Below are 24,413 nucleotides of genomic sequence, written 5' to 3'. Positions count from 1 at the left end.
TGAGCCAGGCCTGCTGTGTTCGCTTAGACAGGACAAATAAGTTCAAAAATAAGCTAGCCTTACACTAAGATCTCTGGCCAAATCAGCCAGAGACCTGAGAGGGAATTAAAATCACTTCTCACCAAGTGCTTTGGTGGGGTTTTTGTTGTTAGTGTTTCGTTTTGTTTTTCCTACTCTCATTTGCTACTGCTCCTGGGCACTTAGGTTACCTCATGTCTCTCTGGGAACCTGCATCCCTGCTTGGGGGACTGCGTCAGAAAGGTTCTAAATAAATAAATAAATAAATATTAAAAAAAAGAAAGGTTGCAGCCTCGCTTCACTTACCTCCATCCGGCCTCTCACATGACTCTGTCCTCGGAGAGCCTCCTGATTCCAGCACTTACCACCTGTTCATACCATAGCGAACACCAGGGCACCTGGGTCATCTTAGGGGGAGACAGGAAGCCAGCACTTTGGAAATGGAGAGAGCTGGCCTGGGCTTTGGGACAATCTCAGGGCCACCCAGGGACAGAGGTGGGTACAGGGACAGGGAGTCAGGCAGCTTCAGGAAGTCAAGATGGCAGGTCCGTTCAGCCCCATGGTCCCCACTTACGCCTTTCTCTCTTCGTCCATCCTGTTGATCTGGCCCCCAACAAACACCCGGATCTTGCATTTGCCCCATCTCCTCTTGCGGTGCAGGAGGTAGGGGATGAGGAGGGTGAGGCCTGGCAGGGACAATCCCAGGAGGCAAGAGGGGCAGACTCAGGACAGAGCCCTCTGTGTGTTTCCACCCCATACTGCCACAGCGAAGATAAGGTGCCTCTGGACCTTATCTGTGGAGGAACTCACCAGACTAAACTGGCTTTGGTACTCAGTGGGCTGTGTTTTATTTGGCTAATGCAGGAGTTTGGGCTTTTTCTTTACTTTTTTTTTTTCTTTTGAGACAGGGTTTCCCTGTGTAGCCCTGGCTGTCCCGGAACTCACTCTGTAGACCAGGCTGACCTTGAACTCAGATCTGCCAGCCTCTGTCTCCTAGTCATTTGGCCTCTTTGAGACAAGGTATTATGTAGTTGAGGCCGACTTTGAACTACTGATCCTCCTGCCTCTACCTCCCAAGTGCTTGGATTGTAGGTATGTGACTCCACAATGCCCCCAGCCAATGAGGTGGGTTTTAAACAAGCAAGCTGGCACTGAGCACTTGGCATGTGAGGTGGGGGTGGGGAGGTTGCACGTGACCATCAGGATGGTCCTCACTTATTTCCTGAAAACTGAACATCTGACCAATGTGGAGGAGCCATCCGTCCCTGTCATTTCTCCACACCCACTCAAGGCCCAGCCACCGTGCGATCAGCGTAGGCTCCTCTGTGCCTCAGTTTCCTTTTTTCAGAGAGAAAGACTTCATTGGGCTAGCCCACAAGAGCACTTGCTGCCAGGCAACGGATTCACATAGCCCAGCCTGCACAGGTTTCAGTGAGCTACACAGTTACTCCTGGATATCCACAGGGGAATTGACTCCAGAACGTTCCTTCAGACGCCCATACCTGCAGGTGCCACACTCCTTCTCCAGTAAGGTGTAGGATCTGTGTGGAGCCTACACAGGGCCTTGCATATCCCTTAGGTAATTTCCTGTCACACCCGCCACAGAGCATGTACCATGAAAATTGTTTCTGGGTTTTATTGTGGAGGAAATGGGGCCAGAAATATTAGTTTGTATATGATTGATACAAGCTGTTTTTTTTTTTCTTCAGTATCTTGATCTACAGTAGGACGGGCCTGATGTGGAAGCCACAAACACAGATGGCTGATACATTCACTTAGGGCAGGGCTGTGGTCTCTTTCTGACTCTATCAAAGGTAGAATCATTAAAGTTTGGGATTTGTGTTTTAAGATCAGGACAGGCTGGTAGTGGTGCAAGCCTTTAATCCCAGCACTTGGGAGGAAGAGGCAGGCAGATCTCTGGAGGCCAGCCTGGTCTACAAGAGCTAGTTCCAGGATAGGCTCCAGATCTACAGAGAAACCCTGTCTCGAAAAACAAAACAACCACAACAACAACAAAAAAAAGATCAGGACAGCCTATGGCCTCTGTCCACTTTGCTGGCTTCTGGGTCCCACCAGAGGCCACAGCAAGCACAGCCTAGGAGGGCAGGTCAGAAGATCCAGAGTCCCAGGGGACAGGGATAAGTCTGAGGGAACCTGACCTCCATCATCAAACAGCCAGTAGATGTCGATGGTCTTCTTGCCTTGCTCCGACTGGAAGATGGTGCTGGCCTGCTCCTCCTGGACCAATGCCTCTGGGGCTGCTGAAGAAGGGGCGGGTCTGAGCAGAGTCCACAGGCTCACTGCCAGGACCTGCCAGAAAACAGCCTGCTTTCCCAATTGGGGTGGGCTGGCCATTGTCACCAAGGTGGGTGTGCAGTGGTCTGAGGCATCCTGCAGGCCTGGCCAGACACCACTAATCTCCTTTCCCATGCTTCTTAGAGTGAGCCCCTTCCAGGCTCCCTGCTCCACTCTCCTGGACCCTGAGGACCCGGGGCGACTGTTGTCTGGGTGCATGCTCTTCCTTCTCTGCAGCAACCCTGTTCAGACGGAGCCTTCCCCCCCTTTTTTTCTCCTCTTTTCCCACCTCACAAATGCAGGACACCCCTGCACCAGCTGCCAGTTCTCCCCATCCCAGGTGTCCCTGAAAGAAGAGAACAGCATGCTACTCCTCCCTGTGTATGACATTTAAACATGACGGGGGGGGGGGACTTTCCAAAGGGTGGAACTTCAGCCCACAGCCCCGGAGCCATCACTGGGTTGGTCATCGTCAACAGGAACCCAAAACCTACAGCCACCCGACCTCAGTCTTCAGGACACCCCTGTCACGAGAGACAGCCATTTACTCTTGGCCCAGTTCCCAGATGACCTGACATGAGCTACCCCACAGTCCAAGAGCACCCCAATCTTCTGAGTGGGGGGAGCAGACCCGTGCCAGACACAGAGAGATGGCTTAGTGCTGCTGCCACTGACTCCCCCGCCTTCCTCTACTGGGTCAAATACTTTTAACCACAAAAACAGGGGGACAGCTGGGCAGGAGCTTCTGCCTGGGGATGCTGGGGTTCTCACCCCGTGGAACTCCCCTAACACTTAAAGAAAGTCCCTCTGTCCTTCCCCAGGGTAACTGGCTGCTGCCTGCTTCCCTTTGCCCTGGATCCGGCCCTGTCTGCCTCCAAGCCTGCTATTTTGACTTCCTCTTGCTCTTCCACAAGACAGACCACTGACTGGTAGAGGGTGCCCCCCGCCCCAGACACTCTTTGCCCAGCTCCACTCTCCTCAGCAACAGGCAGAGAGGCCTCTGAGCACCCAGCATCCATTTTCTCAGGACACTTTCACGTCTACCATGATAAGCTTCTGATTTGTCCCCAGAGGCAGCACCCTTGTCCCCAGATGTAGCACCCTGGATGGGGAGGGGCTTTGTACGTTCCCTGCCTACAGCAGTCACAACGTCTAGGTTGCTGACTCTGTCACAGTGGCCGCATAAATATTTACTATCTAGATGCTATGGGCAGGCATGTCCTTGGCCCCTGATGACAATGCCCCTGCCTGCCAAGATCAGAGTCCTGCTGGTGTGTCTGCCAGTCCTGACCTCTCTTGGTCTTCCCCACATCTAACCACCACTGATTCAGACTCTCCACATCAGGGACAACTTCCAGATACATTCCAATTATGGGCCCCAAGGACAGACTTGAGATCTTGAGATGGTCCAGTGCCCATGGCCTTTAAATATTTTCCTTGTGATGTTTCTATGTGGGCAGGCGCCTCTTTGCCTTTTTCTCTCTCTGATCCTCTTTATTGACATGGTTATCTGAGCCTCATAGAGTGCGTGGGAAGTTCTAGTTCCCTGTCCACCTAACTAGAAGCATGACCTTGACCTGGTCACTTCCGCATTCTGAGCCTCACTTCCGTTTGGAAACCACGGGCTCCAAAGCACCATTAAGGGCTGGCTATCTACAAGTCAGTGGCCTCGCTAATTCTTCCCTTTCTTCCTCGCACGCGCACGGCTTAGAAGAGCCGTCGGGTGTTGACAGGGGCTGATGGCATGCAGTGTGTACTCACTGTGCATCTGCATCACCTCGGAGACATTGAGCCCCTCACGCATCCTCAGGACACACACGCCGTAGTTGAAGTCAAAGGCATCGCTGGAAAGGAGATGTGGGGTCAAGCCGCTGGCCCTGGGACCTGGCTCCCAATGTCTAGTGTTGGTCTGTGGGCCTCAGTTTCCCTGTGTGTATAGTATACAGGCAGAACTGGAGAGTCATCTGTGACATTCCTGGGTCCTGCTTCGTGTCACGCCCATTCCTTCCCACCTCTCTGCCGCAGTAGTGGGGCTTGGGGACTTTAACCTCCACTTCACACAGGAAAACCTGTCCTGTGTCAGACGGTAAGGAACAGAGTAGCTAGTGCTAGGACTATATGGCCGGGACTGTAAACCAAAGGATAAGTGTACCTATAGGAATGGCCTCTCTCACATGACAATACCAAGGCCTCCCAGCTCTCTCGTTAGACTCCTTCAGTTACAGATCTCTGGACTCTCTTGGACACTAGAGCAGCAAGGAACCTGGGGACCAGATTTTCTACCCCATGTCATAATTGGGTTAAGCAGTTGGGGTGACAGCTGAGTCACATAGTGGGTTAGCAGCAGAACCGGATGTAGGTTCCAGTGCCTTGCGGCTCAGCCTTGGGCTTGGATGGTCCTTTCCCTCTGTGTGGTATAGCACTAGAAAGGCATCCCAGACAGGCATTCCTCACACCTGCAATGGGAAGAGCTGGCGGGGCTGCAGTTTAGAGACAACCCTGAAACCCTTGGGCCTTCTTCCCCACTTCAGCTCCCAGCCTGCCAGAGAGCTTGAGCCTGTTTGCTTAACAACCACCCTTCGAACTACCCTGGGAAGCTGAGCTTCCCAGCAACCCCGGACCTGCATTCTGAGGGGCACAACTGTCCAGAGCTTTCTCCAGCTTGCCCCAGTCCCCACCCCCGTTCCACCCGACTCTTTGGTTGCCTGCTGACTTCAGTGTCTGTGAAGGCCAAGGGGAGACCTCGGTTCCACCTTAGCCTTCATCAAGTGACTCAGGTGTCTACACAGCCACTACTCTGCTTCCCCAGGCCCAGGGAGCCCCAGGGGCCCAAGGCAATAGCTCCCAGACTGCACCTTCGCGCTCACTCACTGCAGGATGCCAATGTAGTCCTCCACGGTGGCCGGGTGAGCAGACTGCCAATTTTTCTTGAATCCAACCACCAGAATGTTGGGCTTCATTCTTCCCAGCCCTGAGGCCTGTCGGGTAGGGGTGGAGAGTCAGTCAGAAGATGGAGTGGTATTCAAGCCTTGGGATCAGTAGGGGCTCTGTTCTGTGGCAAATGACCAGGGTGGGGCTCTTGCTTATCCCAGCCACCCCTACAGTACATGCTTCAGGGGCTCAGGGTTCTGTTCATCCAGAATGTGTGCCAAGTTAGAGGACTCTTGGGCTACCTAATCTATATATCTTCTCTCTCCCCTCCCTCCCTTTCTTCACCCTCCCTCTTTCTTTTCCTCCCTCCCCCTATGGTTGATCCTCCAGGAGTCTCTGTGTCCAGTGTGTGGGGATTATAGGCGTTCACATCCTAACAGGCTTTTTCTCCCCCTCCCATCCCCCCCCACCCTCCCCCCAAGATTCTTTAAAACATTTGGAGTGAAATCAATACAACATTGACCATTTTAGAGTAGGCTATGGTGGCTCATGCCTTTAACTCCCAACACTAGAGAGGCAAAGACAGGTAGATCTCTGTGAGTTTGAGGCCAGCCTGGAGGTCTACACAGATAGTTCCAGTTAGCCAAGTCTACGCGGGGAGACCCTGTCTCCAAAAGAAATTAATCATTTAAAATTATATAATTCAAAACAAATAAATGCAAATCCATGTATCTACATATAGATATCAAGCTGGGCATGGTATACATGCCTCTAGTCCCAGCTACCAGGAGGCTGAGGCAGACAAGGGTTGGCTCAATGAGAGAGCACTTGCTTAGCACTCTACCTGGTCCCCAAGTACCACTACCCCCATCCTTCTGACTCACAACCCCCAAAGGCTAAGGCAGGAGGACCTTTGTGTGAGCCTGAGGAAACTGGGGCTCACCAGGAGCGTGGGCCAAAAGCTTGTGTGCTCTGCATAGTAATTACTTGTCTCAAACAAAACAGAAACCCACAAAAGCAAGGAAGAAGAAGAAAAGAAAGAAAGAAAAGCAAGTGTGCACTCCACTATGGCATCGTCTCTATCTACTTCTAAATTCTAAAGTGTTCTCTGAACCTCTCCCCAAAAGAGACCTCACACATTTTTGGTTTTTTTTTTCATGTTGAGAAATACCACCATTGAAAAGGATGCTCAGATGCTTCACGAGGAAATGTGGAGCAGTAAATCCATTGCCTAGAGGAATGTTAATCTGAGAGATGGTTACACATGGCTGTGTGGGTCCACTTACACAAATGTGACACTTTGTGGTTACACACCGCTGTGTGTTGTCCACATTCGCAAACATGTCCCTTTGTGGTTACACACCGCTGTGTGTGTCCACATTCGCAAACATGTCCCTTTGTGGTTACACACCACTGTATGGGTCCACATACACAAACGTGTCTCTTTGTGGTTACACACCGCTGTGTGTTGTCCACACACACAAACGTGCCACTTTGTGGTTACACTCTGCTGTGTGGGTCCACATACACAAACGTGTCACTTTATGGTTTTCCCTTATACTAAATGTAAGTTATATCTGACAAATCAAACGGGAAGAAGGGTTCAAGTCACATGGACCTGAACTTCCAGCTACCTAGGAGGGTGAGGCAGGAGGATTGCAAGCCCTAACCGGCCTGGACTGCCGAGTGAGTTCAAGACCAGCCTGGACAGTTTAGTGAGCCTCAGTCTCAAACACTATCTTTTAAGTAAAAAGGGCTTGTGGATATATTTCAACGGTAGAGCTACTACCTAATATGCATTCAGAGCCTGGACCCAATCCCAGCACTGCAAAAAAAAAAAAATTAAAACTAAACTAAATTTAACTAAAATAAAACAAAACAGAAACCGGATCCAGGAAAGCCACAGAGTCCCCACAGGTTCCCAGGGGTCCTGGGTATTCCAGCAGAGCTTGAGACAAGCAAGTGGGGGACTCTGACTTCAGCCATTGAAGCTTAAACTAGACCCGAGCATCCTGCCTTGCAAGCTGCCTCTCTAAATAAGTCCTGTAGGAAGCCTGGCCGGGGCACCTGCATGAGAGTCTGGACCCCGCTTCGAAGGTCCTCAGCAATGACATCCGAGTAGAAGGCCTTGATCTTCCTCTTGTGCAGCCACTTGGTATGCCCACTGGCCATGTGCTGCAGCTCGGGCACTCTCTGCTTTCGGGGTCCCTGTGGGTGAGGGACAGGTGGTCTCAGGGCTGTCCCCACCATCCAGCCTGACTCAGGCTTTCTCCTGTCCTAGAGGCTCCCCTGAGACTCAGAAGCGCCTAGAGGTGTTCTTGGTTAGAGTAGGGGGTGGGGGAAGAAAAAGAAGAAGGAAACTAGAGGTAGTGACTCTTGGGTAAAGGTAAGGCCACCTCAGCTACACAGTGAACTTGAACCAGCCTGGGCTTCACAAGACTATGTTCTGAAAGAGGGGCCTGGCCAGACTCTGCTGGCTCCACTTACCCTGCCCCTCCTGTCCTTTGGCAGACATTAATTCAGGTTCAGTTCCCTCTCCCCTATCCCTCCAACCCCTGTCTCACCCCCAACTCCCCACCAGGGTACCAATGTCCCTCCCAACCCTTCCCCCAACCCTGAACACTCACAATGAGCACATGGCCACAGATCATCAGACTTAGGTTCTGGGTAAATGTGCTCACAAAGTCCACCAGCGCCGGGCGGAAGTTGGGGGGTCCCGTGAGCACCAGGCACTGGGGGCTAGGAAAAGAGGGGGCATGGCATGAGGCATCAGGAGAGAGCCCTTAGGGCTTTCATGCTAAAGGTAGGTGCCCCTGTACTCTTGAATCCTGATGGCCCAGGGTGAGACTGTGTACACTAGGACACATTTTCCCAGCTGTGACTCAAGGGGTCTTTCAGGTGTTTTTGACATCATGAGACTAAGTCTCCTTGTCCTTCTTGCTTGGGCCATCAGACTCGGCAGCCTACAGACTTCCTTTGCCCTGCTAAGCCCAGCATGGCAAAAGCAGAGTAAAGATGAGTCACAAGGAAGCCATTGTTTACAAACTCACTGTACCTTGGCCAGAAGCCTGAACCTTTGTGTTGAGAGGCAACACAGGACTGCCATCAAGCAGGCTTGCCAATCACAGCCAGACTCAATGGTTCACTTACCAGCTGGGCAAACAGGGATTGTTAACATCTCCAAACCTCGTTTGTCCTTGCCTGTGTCTGAGGTCTCAGGGGTTTGTCATGACAAACAGGGACAAAGGAGGTAGGGCATGAATAAATATGATTATGGTACGGTCAAGTGGGAGGAAGATGGGAGGTGAACAGCCTCTGTCACCATTGGGAACCAGCTCTGGATAACCAGGCTGATCACTGCTGGCATCCCAGGATTGTGGCCTGGGAATTGCACCAAGCAACCCTGACAGCAGAGCGGCTTCCGCTGTGGAAACGGAGACACGAGGACCCCTTCCTTGCTTTGTCCCTGTCTGGCAATGCCAAGCCTAGCCGTCCAGTGGTCATCGGCTCTTCTGGAGCAGAGGAACACGGCTAGCTCCCGCCTCCCAGGAGGCCCAGAAGCCTTGCTCACCGGTAGTTTTTGATGTGGTCTTCCACCTCATTGAGGCCCATGTTGTAGCTCAGGGCGAGGTTGTAGGAGTGGGCCTGCACCGAGGAACCCCAGTTCACCTCTGAGGGCAGAAAGGAGACAGCAAGACTCAAAGCTGCAGGAAGCAACCAGCCAGATGGGGGACGAGGGAATGTCTACCTTTCTTAGGCCCAGAGCACGCTGGGAGCAAGGCCACAGACAGATGGACAGCTCTATGACATGCAGGTCTAGAGTCAAGTGCCGTGTGTGGTCCCCTGGTTCAAGGTTGTAGCAAAGTCTTAAACTCCTACTCAAAAACAGCCCTCCAAGAGGACCCAGAAGGGCAGGCTCAGAGGTAGAGTTCTAGGGTTATCTCCCTCAGACCGGAGTCAGCTACATGCAGGTAGGCCATCTTTCTCAGTGCCTGCCCTCACACAGCCACCCTTGGCCACCCTGGCCTGGATGGACACTCTAGCAGGTAAGGCCCTCTAGGAATCTGACAGGGATCTGGCCCCGAGTGGGCGTGTTCCTTTGAGTCCCTGGCTCAGGAAGGCTCAGGTGGAGGTCAGCTCGAGTCCCATTTAAGGGCAAGGCTCCAGCTGGGATGAGGGACCAGCCTGGCTGCATGACTGCCCGGGTAGGGAGCTGAGCACCCCTGGGGAACCACGGCCACACACCTGGCTTCTTGTAGATCACATAGAGCAGGAGGAAGAGGACGACTCCGATGGCAATGAGAGCCGCCCACCAGGTAAGCAGGAACATGATGACCACTGAGATCACTGCCCCGAACAGCGCGGCCCACTTGCTGTAGTATTGGAAGGAGGGTCTCCATCCTGGGCGGGGGTAAGGTCAGTGCATCTGCCCGTGCTCGGGGCCTTCTCCTTCCCAGAGCTGCAGCTGTGCCCATGCTACCGTCCTGGTCTGTACCCACTAGTCCAGGAATTCCTAGGGCCCCACCAGCCTTGACTCCAGGGGTGGGCTAGGGAGGCTCCAAGGTGTACCACAGTCTGGCCTGTAGGGCATTACCATGGTGGCAAGCTATACCAGGAAGGGAACATCTGGCCCTGGCCAAACATAGCCCCAACATCAGCAACACTGCCAGCTCTCAAGGGTTCTGTGGAGCCCAGGGAATTAAAAAGATGGAGGGAGACTTGAGTCTGCCTGACTTTGTGCCAGGTTAGGCACTGTACCTTGGCACATCTTGGAGTGTGCCGGGCACATTGTGGCCTGTGTGGGGGAAGTGTTGGATTAACCGGCCCTTTGAAGATCTGGGAGTCACTAGCCAAACTCTTCCTCTACGCTCTTTACTGCCATCTGCTAGAAGGCTTTAGCAACAGCCCAGAAATCTGTGAAATTTAATGGCCACAGTTTAAACAGCGCCCCCTAGAGGTGAGCCGTGAACAAATGGCTGCACCTTCTGGGACTGGGAAATTCGTCCCTTTCTGGGGAATCAGGCTTCTGACTAGGGAGAAACTAAAGAAATTTCCGTGGCCCGTAAAGGATGCACTGTGTTCAGTAAAGAATGGCTGGCTTTGTTGGGGTACAGACATTCTCTTCAGACAGTTTTCAGTTAAGGTTGCTTTGGACAGCTCACCTGCATCCCCGACCCTCCCGTTTCCCCACCACCCCTCTGCACCTCTTCCTGTGTGTGGGGGGGGGCGGGCGGGTCTGCTTACCTGGTGAGTTGGTGATGGAGGCATGGAAGCAGCTGAAGTTGATGAGGGCATAGGAGCAGAGGAAGAAGTTGGAAATGATGGGGGCAATGGTGTTGAGCTCAGCTTCAAAAACCCAGGGAGAGAGGGGCAGCGTGTTGGGCTCCACCACGGAGGCTGCCTGGCACCTAAGCCCGTAGGGTAGCCCCTGGCACCTAAGCCCGTAGGGTAGCCCCTGGCATCTAAGCCTGTAGGGTAGCCCCTGGCACAGCCAGGCCTTGCCACTCAGTCAGCTCAACCTTCTCATCTGGGCAGCGAGCCCTTTCCCCACAAAGTTTAAAGGGTCAGTGTCTTAGAAAACCGAGGGAGCCGGCAAGATCGCTTAGCTGGTAAAGAACCTTGCCACCAAGTCTGCTGGCCCGAGACAGAGATTTAGAACCCATGGGGTGGAAGGAGAGAACGCCTGTAAGTTGTCTACTGACCCTCACATATGCCCCCTCCCAAGATAACAGATGTAATAAAAAATTTTTAGAAGAAGGTAGAAGACAGCGGGGACAGGCTGTGCCAGGCTACTGACCAAGGGCAGTGACTATGATACTTTTGGACCGCAAATTAATATAAGGAATACATTTGGCAATGTGAGCCAGGACCCCTGAGGGTGATTCTCAGCCTTCCTAATACTGCAACCCTTTAAGACAGTTCCTCATGTTGTGGGGACTCCCAGCCATAGCATTCTTTCATCGCTACTTTGTAACTGGGATTTTGCTACTGCCAGTTGACTAGACTTCTCTATCCCCTAGGTGAGAAACCCCTTCATACAATGTGGGATCCAGTGCCTAGAATCTTCCCTTGGGTGACAGCAACCAGACTATTAGAGCAAGCCTTATGTGCGTGCCTGATGGAGTCAGCCTGAGCAGCAGGGATCTGGCTGTAGAAGGAAGGTGCCTTTGAGTGGGGCCTCCACAGCCTCCTATGTCCCCATTTCTGCATAGGGAGCGGGACAGCGGATGGCAGGCCATGGTGTTGTCACTTTTCCTCCTTCACCGAATTGTTTCCTTGGCTGAGTTAGCCAGGATATTGGGTATCTGTATCTATGGGGGTTGTGCCATCACACATAGGCTGGCTTTCTGCCCGTCTGTGGCTCACGAGCTATGCACTCTTGCCCCCTACTCTACAGATGAGCAAACTGTGACTCAGAGAAATGACTTATCCACAGCCACACGGCAGGTACGGGGCAAAGCCAGCGGAAGCCAGTCAACCTAACTGTTATCTGGGCACTTTCTCCTGGGGTGAGTCCTGAGGCTGGGTGAGAGGCTGGCTGGCTTTGACTAGTTTGTGCATCTGCAAAGGTTTGATTGAACCAGCCAGTTGTATCAGCTTGGCTCACCTCCACAGCTACCCTGGGGGTGGGATGATACCCCAGCTGTCAGGACACTGGAATGCAGAGGCAGGAAAGGCAGAGAAGGTCCCCTCTAACTGTATAACGGACCACTACCTGGAGTGGCTTCTTGGCCACCCTGTCTGGAGGTGGGAAAGGATCGTGAAGCTTTTCCAAAGGCCCTCCAGGCAGGCCTTCACCCACTCAAGGGTTACTCAGTGGAGTTGGGATGTGCCTTGGTGGTAAAGCAAGCATTCAGTATGTGCCTGGCCCTAGTTAGTTCCATTCCCAACACCAACCAAGTGCTATTCACAGAGTATCCAGTGACACCAGGGTTAACAGGAGCGGATCCTAGGACCTCCCCAGAAGATTGGGGAAGGAGTCTCTTACCAATGATTATGAAAGCCACCGCGATGATGTACGCCAGCAGGTAGCCACGCACAGGCTCCTTGTTCTTGCCATAGCCTTTGCCAAAGAAGCCAATCAGTGGGTACAGCTGGTCTTGGCAAAGGCACTGTGGACAGTACATCACACTCAAGGCCTGGCTGGGATCTGTCCCTTTCCCCTTCCCCGGGTCACCTGTGCTCCTGACGTGGTGTGGCCCACTCTCTGACCTCAGCAGGTTTCTATTGGAGGGAACCGGGGAAAACCCAGCCCTCTCCTCACCTGGAGACAGGGCTGTTTCTTTTAAGAGTTTGCTAGCCTGTTCCCCGTTCCCTCTACCTAGATCCATATCACATGACACCCTGAGGCTTCACAGCAGCCTAGGAATCTGTCTACTAGGTGCTCGGTGCTCAGCAATCATAACCTGCCACTCCCAGCGGCCTCTTTCTGCAACCTTACCTGGAAGACCTTGGCAGCAGAGACAAGACAGGCCAAGGCAGAGGACAGGGTGGCCCCAAAGATACCAGCTGTGATCAGGGGTGCGAAGGCGGACACCATGCTCATGGTCTGTGGGAATAGTCAGGGGCTGAGCGAGAAACCCTACTGTGTACCTCTCTTCCCCGCAGCAGGCTGTGGTCCTGACATCAAACACCCAGCGGGGACCCGAGGCCTACTCATAGGCAGGAGGTGGGGATGAGAGCCCTACCCAGGCAGGAAGCCCTGCCCCAAGACTGGGCAATAACTTCCCACAGTCTCCTCTAGCCTCGAGTGCCCTTCAGCCAGGCCCACCACTTGTACCTGGTAGTAGTTAATGAGGCCATAGCGGCAGCTGTGCCGCTGGGAGCAGTCGGTGAAGTTCCAGCCATAGCCACAGGCCAGCCCTTCGCAAGTGCCTGGGCCCGGAGTCACTGTGTCATTCAGGTCCCCAGAGGCATCTCTCACCACACAGGAGCCTGAGAGGAAATAGGTGTGTGCTGAGGGGTGTGTGTGTGTGTGTGTGTGTGTGTGTGCTTGTGTGTGTGTGTGCTTGTGTGTGTTTTCTTTCCTTGCTTTACCTTCCTCTTCTGTGCATTTGTGTGTGTGTGTGCTTGTGTGTGTGTGTGTGTGTGCTTGTATGTGTGTGTGTGTGTATGTGTGCTTGTGTGTGTTTTCTTCCCTTTTGTTCTTTGCTTTCCCCTTCTCTTCTGTGCATGTGTGTGCTTGTGTGTGTATGTGTGTGTGTGTATGTGTGTGTGTCTTTTCTTCCCTTCTGTCTTTTGCTTTACCCTCCTCTCCCATCCCCCAAGACCAGCCACCTCGGCCGAGGATGAGACACTGTGGACAGGCCGACTCCTCCTTTATCCCATGACAGTATTAACGGCAGCAGCAAGCATGGGTGTCTTTTGTTGTACCCGACAATCTGAGCAAGGCGGTTCTCTTGTTGTTGCCCCCCTCTAAACCCAGGCAGGGAGAGCTGCAGGGACCTGCCCAATGGCCTTAAAGCAGAGACCTGGCTCTTGAGCCCCTAGTGCCTATAGAAAAGTTCAAGTCCCCGGGCCACCTGTGCAGCTTGCCTCAAAGGTGAATGCTGGAAGCAAGAGCACCTTGCAACTCAAGAAAGATGTTTCCCTGATCTGGCTTCCCTGACCATGAAGGCACTCTGCCACTGTAGAGGGGACAGATGCCCCAGGACCAGGGCTCAAGGGCCTTGTTGTCTAGCTCCCTCTGTTAGAAGCCAGCCCCACACAGCAGCCTCCTTCAGCCTTCTACAGAGCAGAGCCTCTTTTCTCTTTCCCACCATCTGCGCATTCCTGGCTACTCACCAATGGTAGCCGAGATGGCGAGGTAGGAGATGGTGGTCCAGAAAATGGCCATGAGTGTTCCCCTGGGGATGGCTACAGCAGGGTCCTGCGGGAAGGCATGGTATTGTCAGGCAGCCTGGGGCATTCCTTTGGGCCTCGGTGCCTTGGCGGAAGCCGGCGTGGGCAACAGACCCTAAGCTTGGACCCTCAGAACCTGTTCAGCCCTGGAAGAAGAGGGCCCATGACTGAGGACCCACAAGACGCTCATCACCCCGTGACCCTGTGGTCCCAGGGCTGAAACCGATGAAGATGTGAAACCTCATCGGCTCCATAGCCCACCCGCAGGGGACCCTTGGCAAGGCTCACTGTGGGTCCGGGGGGAGCAGGGAGACCTGTGCCTGGCTCCCCACCTCAGGCTCATTCGCGAGCAGAGGCAGCAGCCAGCTACAGCTGGAAATTGATGGATCAGTCAGCCAGCCCCGGACCCTGTTCACCTCACTGAGTCAACGGGAAATCACTATTAGCTGATTACTGTGTCTGGCTCTTCAGCAATAAGGAGACAGAAGAGAAGCCCCAAACATTCTCCTGCTCCAAGAAAGAGATTTTTCCTAATAATAATGACACTCCTTACCCCCCACCCCCACCCCAGCTGCCCCCACACAGGTCACAGCCCCCTCCTAGGCATTCTCTCCAACAGAACTTCCTGAGACGGCCTATGGCCTATGCGATCCCACCCAGCTAGTGGGGAACCGAGGGGAGCAGGGTGTGAGGAGGGCACCAACCTCTGGAGCCCTCCCGCAGTGCTGACCCACACTCCCACAGCCTCAGACTCCAGGAGCTGGAACCTGAGCAGCGGCACAGGCTGTTTTTTCTACAGTTGCCTGTGGAAAGGTAATAACTGCTCCCCCCCCCCGGGAGACACAGACCCCAACCCATGGGGAGGCCACGTCTGCCATGGACTAATTGTCTGCAAACCTTCCCATGCTCTGTGGGGCCCAGTAGATAGGTCGCAATGTGGAAGAGGGGGGGGCAAGTGAGCTGGCGAGAACGAGAGCAGAGGCCCAGAGTGTGGGGAGGCTGCAGTCTGCGGAGATTTAAATTGGTTGGGGTCTCTGTTAGGGGATCCTATGACCCTTACTAGCAGAAGGTGCCCTCCACTGGAGACCCCCACCAGACCCCGGCTTGCCTGTACATGTGTCCATGTCTGTCCTTTCTTCATTCCCTCCCTGCCCCCTAGTCAGGGTTTCAGGAGCCAAGCAGAGCTGGTCCTGGTACAAGCTGGGTTAGAGTGAGCCTCAAGTGATGACTGGTGTCGTATTAGAAGAGGGACACAGATGTCACCCAACACTAGAGTGACACAGATTAAAATGGCAAGCTCTAATTCAGGGGGGCCTTGTCAGGATCCCACAGCTAGGACCAAGCTAGGAAGGACCCATCCTCAGACCTTTGAGGGTATAGTCATGTTGTCGGCACCTTCACTGAGGTTTCCCGTCTTCTGCACTGGGAGAGGGCGGTTACAGCTTTAAGGCCCCTGGTTTGTGGGACTTTGCAGCCATAGGAGGAGCACCTAGCCCTCAGCCTCCACTTGCCATCCCTGTCTTGGTCAGACATCCGGAGGCTGGCTCACAAGTCAGGCCCACCCCTTCCTAGCTGTGGGCTCTGGGAGAGACCCTTCAACACCTTGGAGACTCAGTTTCCCCATCTAGTGCAGCAAGGACTCATAAACGGAAAGCACAGATGGGGAGCATGTCCTGCATACCGCAGGCCAGGCCAGCACAGCAATGTGGTACTGGCATGAGCACCCAAGCTCAGGTCTCCACACGGAGCTTGGTGCAGCAACGCACATCTGTAATCCTAGGACTCCCAAGGTCAAATAGGAGGTAGGGCCAGGAGAATCTCCAGCTCCTGAGCCAGCTAGCCCCGTGTGTGCAAGGGTGGGCAATGAATAAGCCCTGTCTCCAGCAGGTTGGAGAGAAAGATCAACACTCAAGGGCGTGCTCTGAATACATTACATGCACCTTGAATGTGCATGCTTACCCTGACCTCTGCACGTGTGCTGTGGCATGTGCATACTTGCACTCATGTGTGCACACCTCCCACATACAGTGATAATTTTAAGCCATAAATAGCTGTTTAAAGGAAAGTTCCCAAGTCTACGAGCTTCTATCGTATGGCTCCTCGCGGTTATGAGGCTATGGCCAGCCCCTGACTTTTCTATGCTTGGCGTACTGAGACGATGGCCAGCTCCCCACGTGCGCAGTCCCTGCTCTAAGCACTTTACATGAGTCAACTCTCTGCATCTACACCTGATCTACTAGTCTTAGAGCTGTGGAAACTGAGTCTTACAAAGACTGCCCGGAGTTCTGCTGCTGAGTTCAAGCCCACAGGAAGGGCAGTGCCGTGTTCAAAGGTCAACTTAAGGCCTATGGACAGAGGGCATAACAAAGGATTCAGGCTGTCTAAACACAGAACAGGCCTAAGGATGAGCTGAGGGTAGGCACCCCTGAGGATAGGCACCCTGAGAGTAGGTACTTCCAACGGTAGGCACCCCAGGCATCTTGCAACTGCCTTTGTGAGAACAGTGTGATAAGCAAGCATTCTCATCCTCTGGCCTCACTAGGCGATCCAGGCCTAGCCAGCTGGGCAGACTGCTTTCTGTGTTGTCTCCAGGAACAACTGGGCTTCCTTGCTCTTGGTTTTGGTCTGGTTTTGGCCAGGCTGGCTCTGAACTCCTTGTGTAGGCAAGAATGATCTCCAATTTTCCTGATCCTCCTGCCTCAGCTTTAGGAAGGCTGGGATTCCGGGCCTGAGCCACCATGCCTCACTTGCCCAGTTCTTAATTCTGTGAGAAGCATGACTTGGGGAACACCTCCAAGAAGAAGGAGACCAAGGTCAGAGTCAGCTCTGAGTTCAACATGATGCCAAGCATGTCACTGGCTCCCCAGCTGGCACAGCTTTGGTTTCTACTGGCAAAAGCCCTCCCATTGTCTCAATGCACAGCTTTTTGCTCTGCTGCTTTAAGTTCAGTTCACCACCATTCAGTCAACAAACACACTGAATGCCTAGCTTGTGTCTGACTCTAAGCAGGAAATAGAGACAGACGCTGGCTGACACCTTACACTGGGTACACACCGTGCAGGATGGAAGGCCCGGGAAAGCTGTTGCAGGAGAGATTTGCAAGGGAAGGGGCACAGAACTTTGCAGAGTAACAAGGACAGGACACACTAGGTCTCTTATTTAAAAGCTGGGCATGAGTAAATTAGTCTTCAGGGCAGAGCTGGGGTCCTGGGAATGATGTCAGGGTTCAGGGATGCATGTCCTCTGTGGTGCCAGACAGTAAGGATGGGGCTCTGCTCACCTTAAGGTCCCCGGAGATATTGGCTCCTGCCAGAATGCCCGTGGCCGAAGGGAAGAAGATGGAGAACATCCCAAAGAAGCTGCCATCCGTGCCTCTCCAGTCAGGCACTAAGTTCTGAACAAAAATGTCCCCTGGAAAACCAGTGCCCAAGTCAGAGCCACCCAGAGGGTTTGGTCACCTAGCTCGGCCCCGTCAAATCCGCAATCCGCTCCCCAAAGCCTCTGGCCCTGGGAGAAGATTCCAGCCCCTCGCGTCCATTTAATGAGTCAGATGCACAGACCAACTGTCCCCATCCACAGAACCACTGTCAGGGCTCCTGACCTCACATACCATGGTAGCTGTAGAAGCCTTTGGAGGCCTTGTCTTCAGATGCTGGGATCAGTGTCCCCACCAGATAGTTGGCAAAGGAGACCATGATGACAAGAAAGAATAGCACCTGGGCCTAGAGCAAAGGACACTAGAGGTCAGAGGAAGGTCAGATGTTCCGGCCTTCAGGGGCCTACCACGGCCCCCCATTCTAACCCCCAAACTATTTCTCCATCTCAGTCAGACAGTGAGGCGTCAAGGATATGACTGTGAGCAGGATGGCCTGAGATCAGAAACAGGCTGTGGTGGGATCAGGCTGGGGGCCTGGAGTAGTATCTGCTAGCAGAAGACACCCAGAAGGGTGAGTTAACCACTGAACCACCTGAACCGAGAGGCCAGTGAGCAACACAGAGAAGAGAAACATCTGGCTCACACCCCTCCCAGACTGAAGTCTCCCTTCTGGTCCAGCCTGCTGGCTGTAACCCAGCAATTCTCTTGTTTCATGTATGAAACCACTGACATTTGGCCAGATACATGGACACGGGGGTTAGCAGGATCGAAGAGCACATTTTCCTGCCTCCCTTGCAGCTACGTACGGCTACAAGACCAGGTTCTGGCCAATGGGGTGTGAGCAGGAGTGATATGTTCAACTTCTGGCTTGAGTCTAAAAGTATGGGATAGGGAATCCCTCCTTTCCTTTTGCCCTTCCCCTTTCGCTCTATCCGGATCACAGACATGATGGTGGCAGCCCGTGTGGCCACACTCAGGAATGGAGAGGTCACAGGATAGAAGGAATCTGCATGCCTCTCCCCACCACTGTGGAAACCAGCGTGCTGGCCCTACGCCACACTCTTTGGACGGTTACAGGAGACAGACCAGGGTCTGTCTCAGGGTCTATTTGTCCTAGCAGCAAAACTGTAGTCCTAGCTGATACACTAAGAAGAGGCAAAGCCAGACCCAGACCCATGCCCGTCACCTCCTCCTCACCTTGGACTCCCACTCCATCCCAGCCAGTGAGATGGCCAGCAGCACGGTGACAGTGACCACGCCGATGATACGAATGTCGTTGATGGGGTCTACAATGGGTGTGCCATACTCCTGGGGGGAGCAGGCGAGCTGTGTGTCCTGTCTTCTCGGGTACTCCTCCAGAGCCCCCCACTTTACTTAGGGCACACCATTAGATGATTAGCCCCACCCCAAGGGCTACTGCATGGGCCTGGACAATATGGTCCAAAGGCAACATGGATCCTAAAAGGGAACTTATGGGAATGGTCTGTAGTTAATGAGAATTTTATTGCCACCCGAAGTGGCCAGACATAACTTTGGTCAAGGGTAGGTAGGATTAGGCAGGAGAAGGAAGACCTGGTCGAGTGTGAGAAGCAGTATGGGGAAGCTCCTTCTGTCCCAGGCCTGTCCCTCACCTGAAGCAAGTCCCGGACGGTCTCCGCAAAGCCCACAGTGTGCATGGCCGTACCCACAGCATTGGCAAAGGCGAAGATGAGGCCAATGGAGCCCCCCAGCTCTGGGCCCAGACTCCGGGAGATAAGGAAGTAGGTGCCACCTAGCAGGGTTAAACAGGGAGCCAGAGAAAGAACAGTGTACTGCAAGGGGCGAGCAGGACCCAGGACACAGGGAAGGCAACTGAGACCGTCTTGAGAAGAAGAGAGCTCCCATAAGATCCCATCTAGAGCCATGTGGGCATTATGGGGGTACACCAGGGGTGGGGTGGCAGCTCAGAGATCCAGAGCAAAAGCAGAGTCCAGGTGAAGATGACTCTGGGAGAACGCACCTGACTTGACCTTGCCATTGGTGGAGATGGCCGAGATGGAAAGGCCTGTGATAGATGTCACCATGACCGACAGCAGGATGATGAGCCAGGTGAGCACTGTGTGGGGTGAATGCAAACACCCCAAAACTCAATAAGCACATTTCTCAGGTGAGACTCCATGGTGAGTCTCAGGTGAGAAACCCGAGTCAGTTCCCCAGGTTCCCATGTGACCTGAGTCCCTTTCCTTCTCTGAGCCTCGGTTCTGTCACCTGAGAAACAATGGGTCTCAGCCAGAGGCTGAGGTGCAGCCCTGTCACCCCAGCATTTGGGAGGTGGAGAGTTCAAGGCCAGCCTGGGCAATACAGAGAAAGGCCCCATGTCAAAACAGAAACAAGGAGCTGAGCCTGGTGACACATCTTTAATCCCAGCACTCAGGAGGCAGAAGCAGGCAGTTCTCTGAGAACTCTAGGCCAGCCTGGTCTACAGAGAGTTCTAGAACCTCCAAGTTAACATAGACCCTGCTTCAAACAACTCCCTTACAAAAACCCCAAAATCAAAAACAGTAATAACACCTGGATGTGGTGGCACATGCCTTTAATCCCAGCACTCAGGAGGCAGAGGCAGGTGGATCTCTGTGAGTTTGAGGCCAGCCTGGTCTACAGAGCAAGTTCTAGGACAGCTAAGGGTACACAGAGAAACCCTGTCTCAGAAAACAAACTAAAAAAAAAAAAAGCTGGTAATAAGGACTGGGATGTAGCTAGGTCGGGAGTCCTGGGTTCGAGTCCTAGAACCATGTAACCCAGGTCTGATGGCACACACTTTTAATCCTAGCACTTGGGATGTGGCAGCTAGAAACCTAAGGTTCTCCTTAGTTACATACCAAGTTTGAGACCTGGGATATACATGGCTTCTGCCTCAAAATGAAAACCAAGGGCTAGGACAGCTGGGAGGTAGCTAAGCGCTCAGTAAGCACAAACCCTCCACAACCCACACGAAAGTCCTAGGTTTGGTGGCATGCATCTGTGAGCCCAGTATTGGGAGGGATCCTGGGCTTGCCGACCAGTCTACCTAATTAGTGGGATCCGCACCAACGAAAGACCCCTCCCCAAGGAGGTGGGTGGTTCCTGAGGTAGTAGCCTGAGGTTATTTTCTGGCATCTGCACATTCAAATACAAACATGTGTGTGAGTGTACACACACGCACACGCACGCGCACGCACACGCGCATGCGCACACACACATACATGCACACACACATACACACACACACGCACACACACACATGCACATGCGCACACGCGCACACACACACACGCACACACACATGCACACACACATACACGCACACACGCACACACACACACACACATGCACACACACATGCGCGCATGCACACGCACACTTCCCCAGACAAAGTTAAAGCAGGTCTATCTACCTCCTGCCGTGAGCTAAGTGGGAAGTTCACATGCCAATGTGCGAATAATAATAATGTCCAGGCATGGAAATCAAAGCACAATAGTTGCCTTGTCCTTGGCACCTTCAGGTAGCAAAGCCTGCGCCGTTTTCCTGAGCCTTGTACACTCGCAAGGGCTCTATAAGGCTGGTACAATTATTGGGCCCATTTTCCTCAGGAGAGTGTTAGGAACCTCCACAAGGCTACCTAGCTTGGTGCCGGGCTCAGCATCTGAACCCCGGTCTTCTAGAATCCCAGTTCCGAGCACAAATACTCTGTGACAGGCGTTGACTCAGTGGGGTCGAGTGACTCACCAAGGAGCCCTGAAACTGGTGACTCTACAGCCAGCGGTCCCTCCAGCCCCACCCTCCCCTGTGGCTGCTGCCTTCTGAGAGTGTGCTGGGAAGGAGAAGGCCTAGCCTGCTGCCTCTACAACCCTAGGGGCCTTGCTTTCCCCGCTCCAGGAGGCGGCACTCACCGATGCCCGCCTGTGCCGTGATCCAGGGGAGCCGCAGGTAGAGGATCACACCCCAGATGTTGAGCATGCATCGGATCTGGGAGGGTGGGGTGGGGTGACAAGTTTCCTGAGATGCCCAAGGTCAAACCCTCAAGGGCTTGTTCCCAGGCCCAGGGACACCTGATGCATCTGATGCTTTCCGCACCCTGGGATCAGGCTGCCTGGCTTGGGAGCCGGAGAGGAGGACCGGTTTTCATCCCATTTCCTCCCATCCTGCCATGGAGGCCTTGAATGGGCTTCAGCCTTCCCATCATTCACCCTGTTCCAAGCCCCAGACCCTGCCAGGTTCTAGCCATTGCCTTGGGCAGCTATTGGGCCAGGGCATGGTATACTGGAAGTGTCAGCAAGGACCCACATGGAGCAGAAATCAAAGCCCAGATTGTTCCCACATCGAAGACAAAGCCCGAGCTCATCACTGGGGCTGAAATTCCGAGTGGGAGGGCCTGCTGTGGACTTGGGCTCTGCCAAGTTCTAGGGCCAGGTAGGGGCATGTGTCCTTCACACATGAGGTTTCTGGGGTTCTCGTCTGCTGAGATGAAAACCAGGACGTGTCTGGTTCTGGACAGCACAGATCAGGACATGCTCCAACCCTGGCTGTGAACCCCCAGGGGCGAAGGAAAGCTCTGGTTCCGAGGGAGAAACGATCACAGTGGGTTTGCAGAGTTAGGATCAGAAGCTTGCCTCCTGCCTGCCAGTTCACCTACAGTTCTCCTACATTTCACCCCATCCCCTTTATAGAACGCTGTAGAGTCTTTCAAAGTCAAGGTCACTTGATTCTTTACCATCTGAAGGCTCATTTATGCTCCATGTGGTAGCTGCAAACACTTCTCCATTAGGATGCACTCTGGGGTGTGTGTGGGGGTGGAGGGCGGGCATGGGTTGTGGAGGGGAGTGTAGATGCGTGTGTTAGTGCTACCCTCTGGTGGCTCTATGGGGGAATTTCTCCTAATAACTCCCTCGCAGGCGTTGCTCCAAGAATTTTCACAGCTATAAACTAATTTAATGCTCAATTTTACAGGTGAGGAAACTGAGGCAGGGAGTGGCTAAGAAGCTTTTCTAAGGCTACGAGATTAGTGAGTATCTAAGTAGAGCTCTTCCTAGGGTTGGATCTTGGCCAAGAGCACACAAGAAGTTTGGGAAGCCTTCACCAAATACAACTGGAGATCACTGTGTTTCTTCTCTCAGTCCCAAGTGCTGGCAGTGTCCCCCTAAACAGACTGTGGATGCTTCCTCTCTTCACTTTTGCCCCTGGGATGTCATCTCACCACCATCATCATATGGGGAAACGGAGGCCCAAACTGAGCCCAAGATCTAACCACCAGGATCCGATAGTCAAAGCTGGGGCTGAATGGGGCTCTACCCCCACCCTTTCTTGGCATCAAGTTCGAGTCCACACTCACTCACCATCACCCCCTTGACCCAGCCGAAGCGCACAGGCTCCCCAGGGCTTTTCTCATTGTTGTTGCCGGCTTCGTCCTCCACAAGTCCATCAGTCAGCTCCCGGCCTGGCCGCCCATCAAAGGCCAGGGCATGCAGGTGGCTACCCTCCTGCTAGGGAAGGCCAGCAGAAGTCAGGAAATGGGAGTTGGGGGCTGGGTGTCGGTGTTCAGCCCTGCCTGCCCTACTTTGCCACACAGGAAGCCCCTGGACACTTTCCTAGACACAATGTTGCTTGAAGCTTGGAAAGACACCAAGGAGAGCTAGCTCAGCCTTTGGCTTGCTCCTCCCCGTCTAGGGCCGAGGGCTGGAACTGACAAGCTCCCAGTCTGAGAAGGGAGACAGATTATTTGACCCTTGGGAGGTGAAGGGTTTGACTCAGGTCACACCCTGGGTCTCTGGTACAGATGGACTTGAACCCAGACCGCTACCCCAGCATGACAGGTCTGGTTTGTATCCTGGGGACTGCAGCCCACACTGGGGCCTTCTGTCCTTTCTTCCTAGCACCTCATCTCAGCATCCCTGTTTCAATGGGGGTCTTGTTCGGTCCCTCAGGAGGGCTGTTCTGAGGCAGAGAGGAGGTCTGGGAGTTAGGTGAGTCCCTGCTCCTGAGCCAAGAGTAATTCTGTCCACTGTCAGTGAGGAAGTGAGGTCATAGGGGTTTGGGTTGTCCAGCTTCCCAGAGAGCAGAGCCAGCAGGCTGACATCTGAGCGGGCCTACCATGCTCCCCTCTCACGACCTCTCCCAGGGGCGTGCACCTGCACTTGCATGAGCAGCCACGCTATCTTTGGGTGGCCAGTTTCTGAGCCATGAGTATTATGTGTGCTCTGAGCTTCACAACACCACCGTCCACTGGTTCATTTGAATATCTTGATCCTTGAGGAAGATTCCTAGCCATCTTCCCAACACAGAATGTGTTGGGTAATCAGACCAGAGTCACACAGCTGGGAAGCGGCCAGTCTCTGAACTGGTACTTACCTTGAGGAACGAATGCAGGTCAGCCAGGGTGGGCCGCACCTTCCGGGGCTCGCCGGGCAGAGCGCTGTTAGCATAGTGTTCATAGGCAGGCACCACATCGATAGTGTTGTAACCGAAGGTGCGCATGTACAAGGTGCTGCCGTGTGTCAAGTGGCTGGGGTGGCTGCTGTCACCGGCGGCCGGTGGGGGCTCATCGCCCCCCAGCAGGGTGCTGATGGTGAAGCGCCCGCTGCACAGAGCATCGCCAGGCATCTCTGTCACAGGGAGCTCCGCCATGATGACTCTGGGTGTCAAGGGAGGGGAACAGAGTGGGCAAGGACACGGAGGGTGGCTTTATAGGCTGGGCAGAAGGCGGGAGCTTGTCCCAGACTGCCCATGGCTGGTGAGCAGGGTCTCTGCTAGGGGTGGGAGGCGGAGCAGAGCCAACTGCTGTCCTGCCCCCATTTATTTGATCATTGACACGGGGCGGGGGGCACTTAGGAGCAGGAGGGCTGGGCTAGCCAGAGCCACACCACTGCGTCCAGAGGCAGCTCTTCTGAGTCTAGGGTAATAGAGGGTCTGCAGCTAGGCCCCACAAAGCAGCAGTCATGAGAAAGGACCTGGAGAAGGCCTGCTACAAGTGCCCTCATTACAGCCCTCTCACTGGGGC

General features: G+C 53.7%; 1 protein-coding gene across 4 annotated transcripts in view; it reads right to left on the bottom strand.

The window, feature by feature from the left end:
• The window catches only part of Slc12a3 (solute carrier family 12 member 3), a 36,017-nt gene extending 11,849 nt beyond the window's left edge, over window positions 1-24,168 (bottom strand). For 2 of the 4 annotated variants that reach the window (XM_048428677.3, XM_087900156.1), the window contains exons 1-21: window positions 23,765-24,168; window positions 22,753-22,899; window positions 21,310-21,385; window positions 19,401-19,496; window positions 19,033-19,172; window positions 18,599-18,709; window positions 17,636-17,747; window positions 17,306-17,436; window positions 13,969-14,053; window positions 12,965-13,119; window positions 12,626-12,733; window positions 12,173-12,296; window positions 10,429-10,530; window positions 9,430-9,585; window positions 8,756-8,855; window positions 7,812-7,923; window positions 7,252-7,392; window positions 5,185-5,291; window positions 4,075-4,157; window positions 2,178-2,279; window positions 593-704 (exon numbers count right to left, since the gene is read on the bottom strand). In XM_048428677.3, coding sequence (XP_048284634.1) covers window positions 593-704; window positions 2,178-2,279; window positions 4,075-4,157; window positions 5,185-5,291; window positions 7,252-7,392; window positions 7,812-7,923; window positions 8,756-8,855; window positions 9,430-9,585; window positions 10,429-10,530; window positions 12,173-12,296; window positions 12,626-12,733; window positions 12,965-13,119; window positions 13,969-14,053; window positions 17,306-17,436; window positions 17,636-17,747; window positions 18,599-18,709; window positions 19,033-19,172; window positions 19,401-19,496; window positions 21,310-21,385; window positions 22,753-22,899; window positions 23,765-24,040 — 2,576 coding nt within the window. In that variant the 5' untranslated portion in view covers window positions 24,041-24,168. The remainder of the gene's footprint in view (window positions 1-592; window positions 705-2,177; window positions 2,280-4,074; window positions 4,158-5,184; window positions 5,292-7,251; window positions 7,393-7,811; window positions 7,924-8,755; window positions 8,856-9,429; window positions 9,586-10,428; window positions 10,531-12,172; window positions 12,297-12,625; window positions 12,734-12,964; window positions 13,120-13,968; window positions 14,054-17,305; window positions 17,437-17,635; window positions 17,748-18,598; window positions 18,710-19,032; window positions 19,173-19,400; window positions 19,497-21,309; window positions 21,386-22,752; window positions 22,900-23,764) is intronic. The other 2 variants (XM_048428679.3, XM_048428678.3) reach the window with 2 other exon arrangements.
• Between the last annotated feature and the right edge of the window lie 245 nt (window positions 24,169-24,413).

This window comes from Myodes glareolus, chromosome 22 (assembly GCF_982192425.1).
Source record: "Myodes glareolus chromosome 22, mMyoGla1.1, whole genome shotgun sequence".
In the NCBI taxonomy this organism is placed as follows: domain Eukaryota; kingdom Metazoa; phylum Chordata; class Mammalia; order Rodentia; family Cricetidae; genus Myodes; species Myodes glareolus.
The sequence above is the reverse complement of the archived record's forward strand: the minus strand, read 5'-3'. Positions and strand labels throughout refer to the sequence as shown.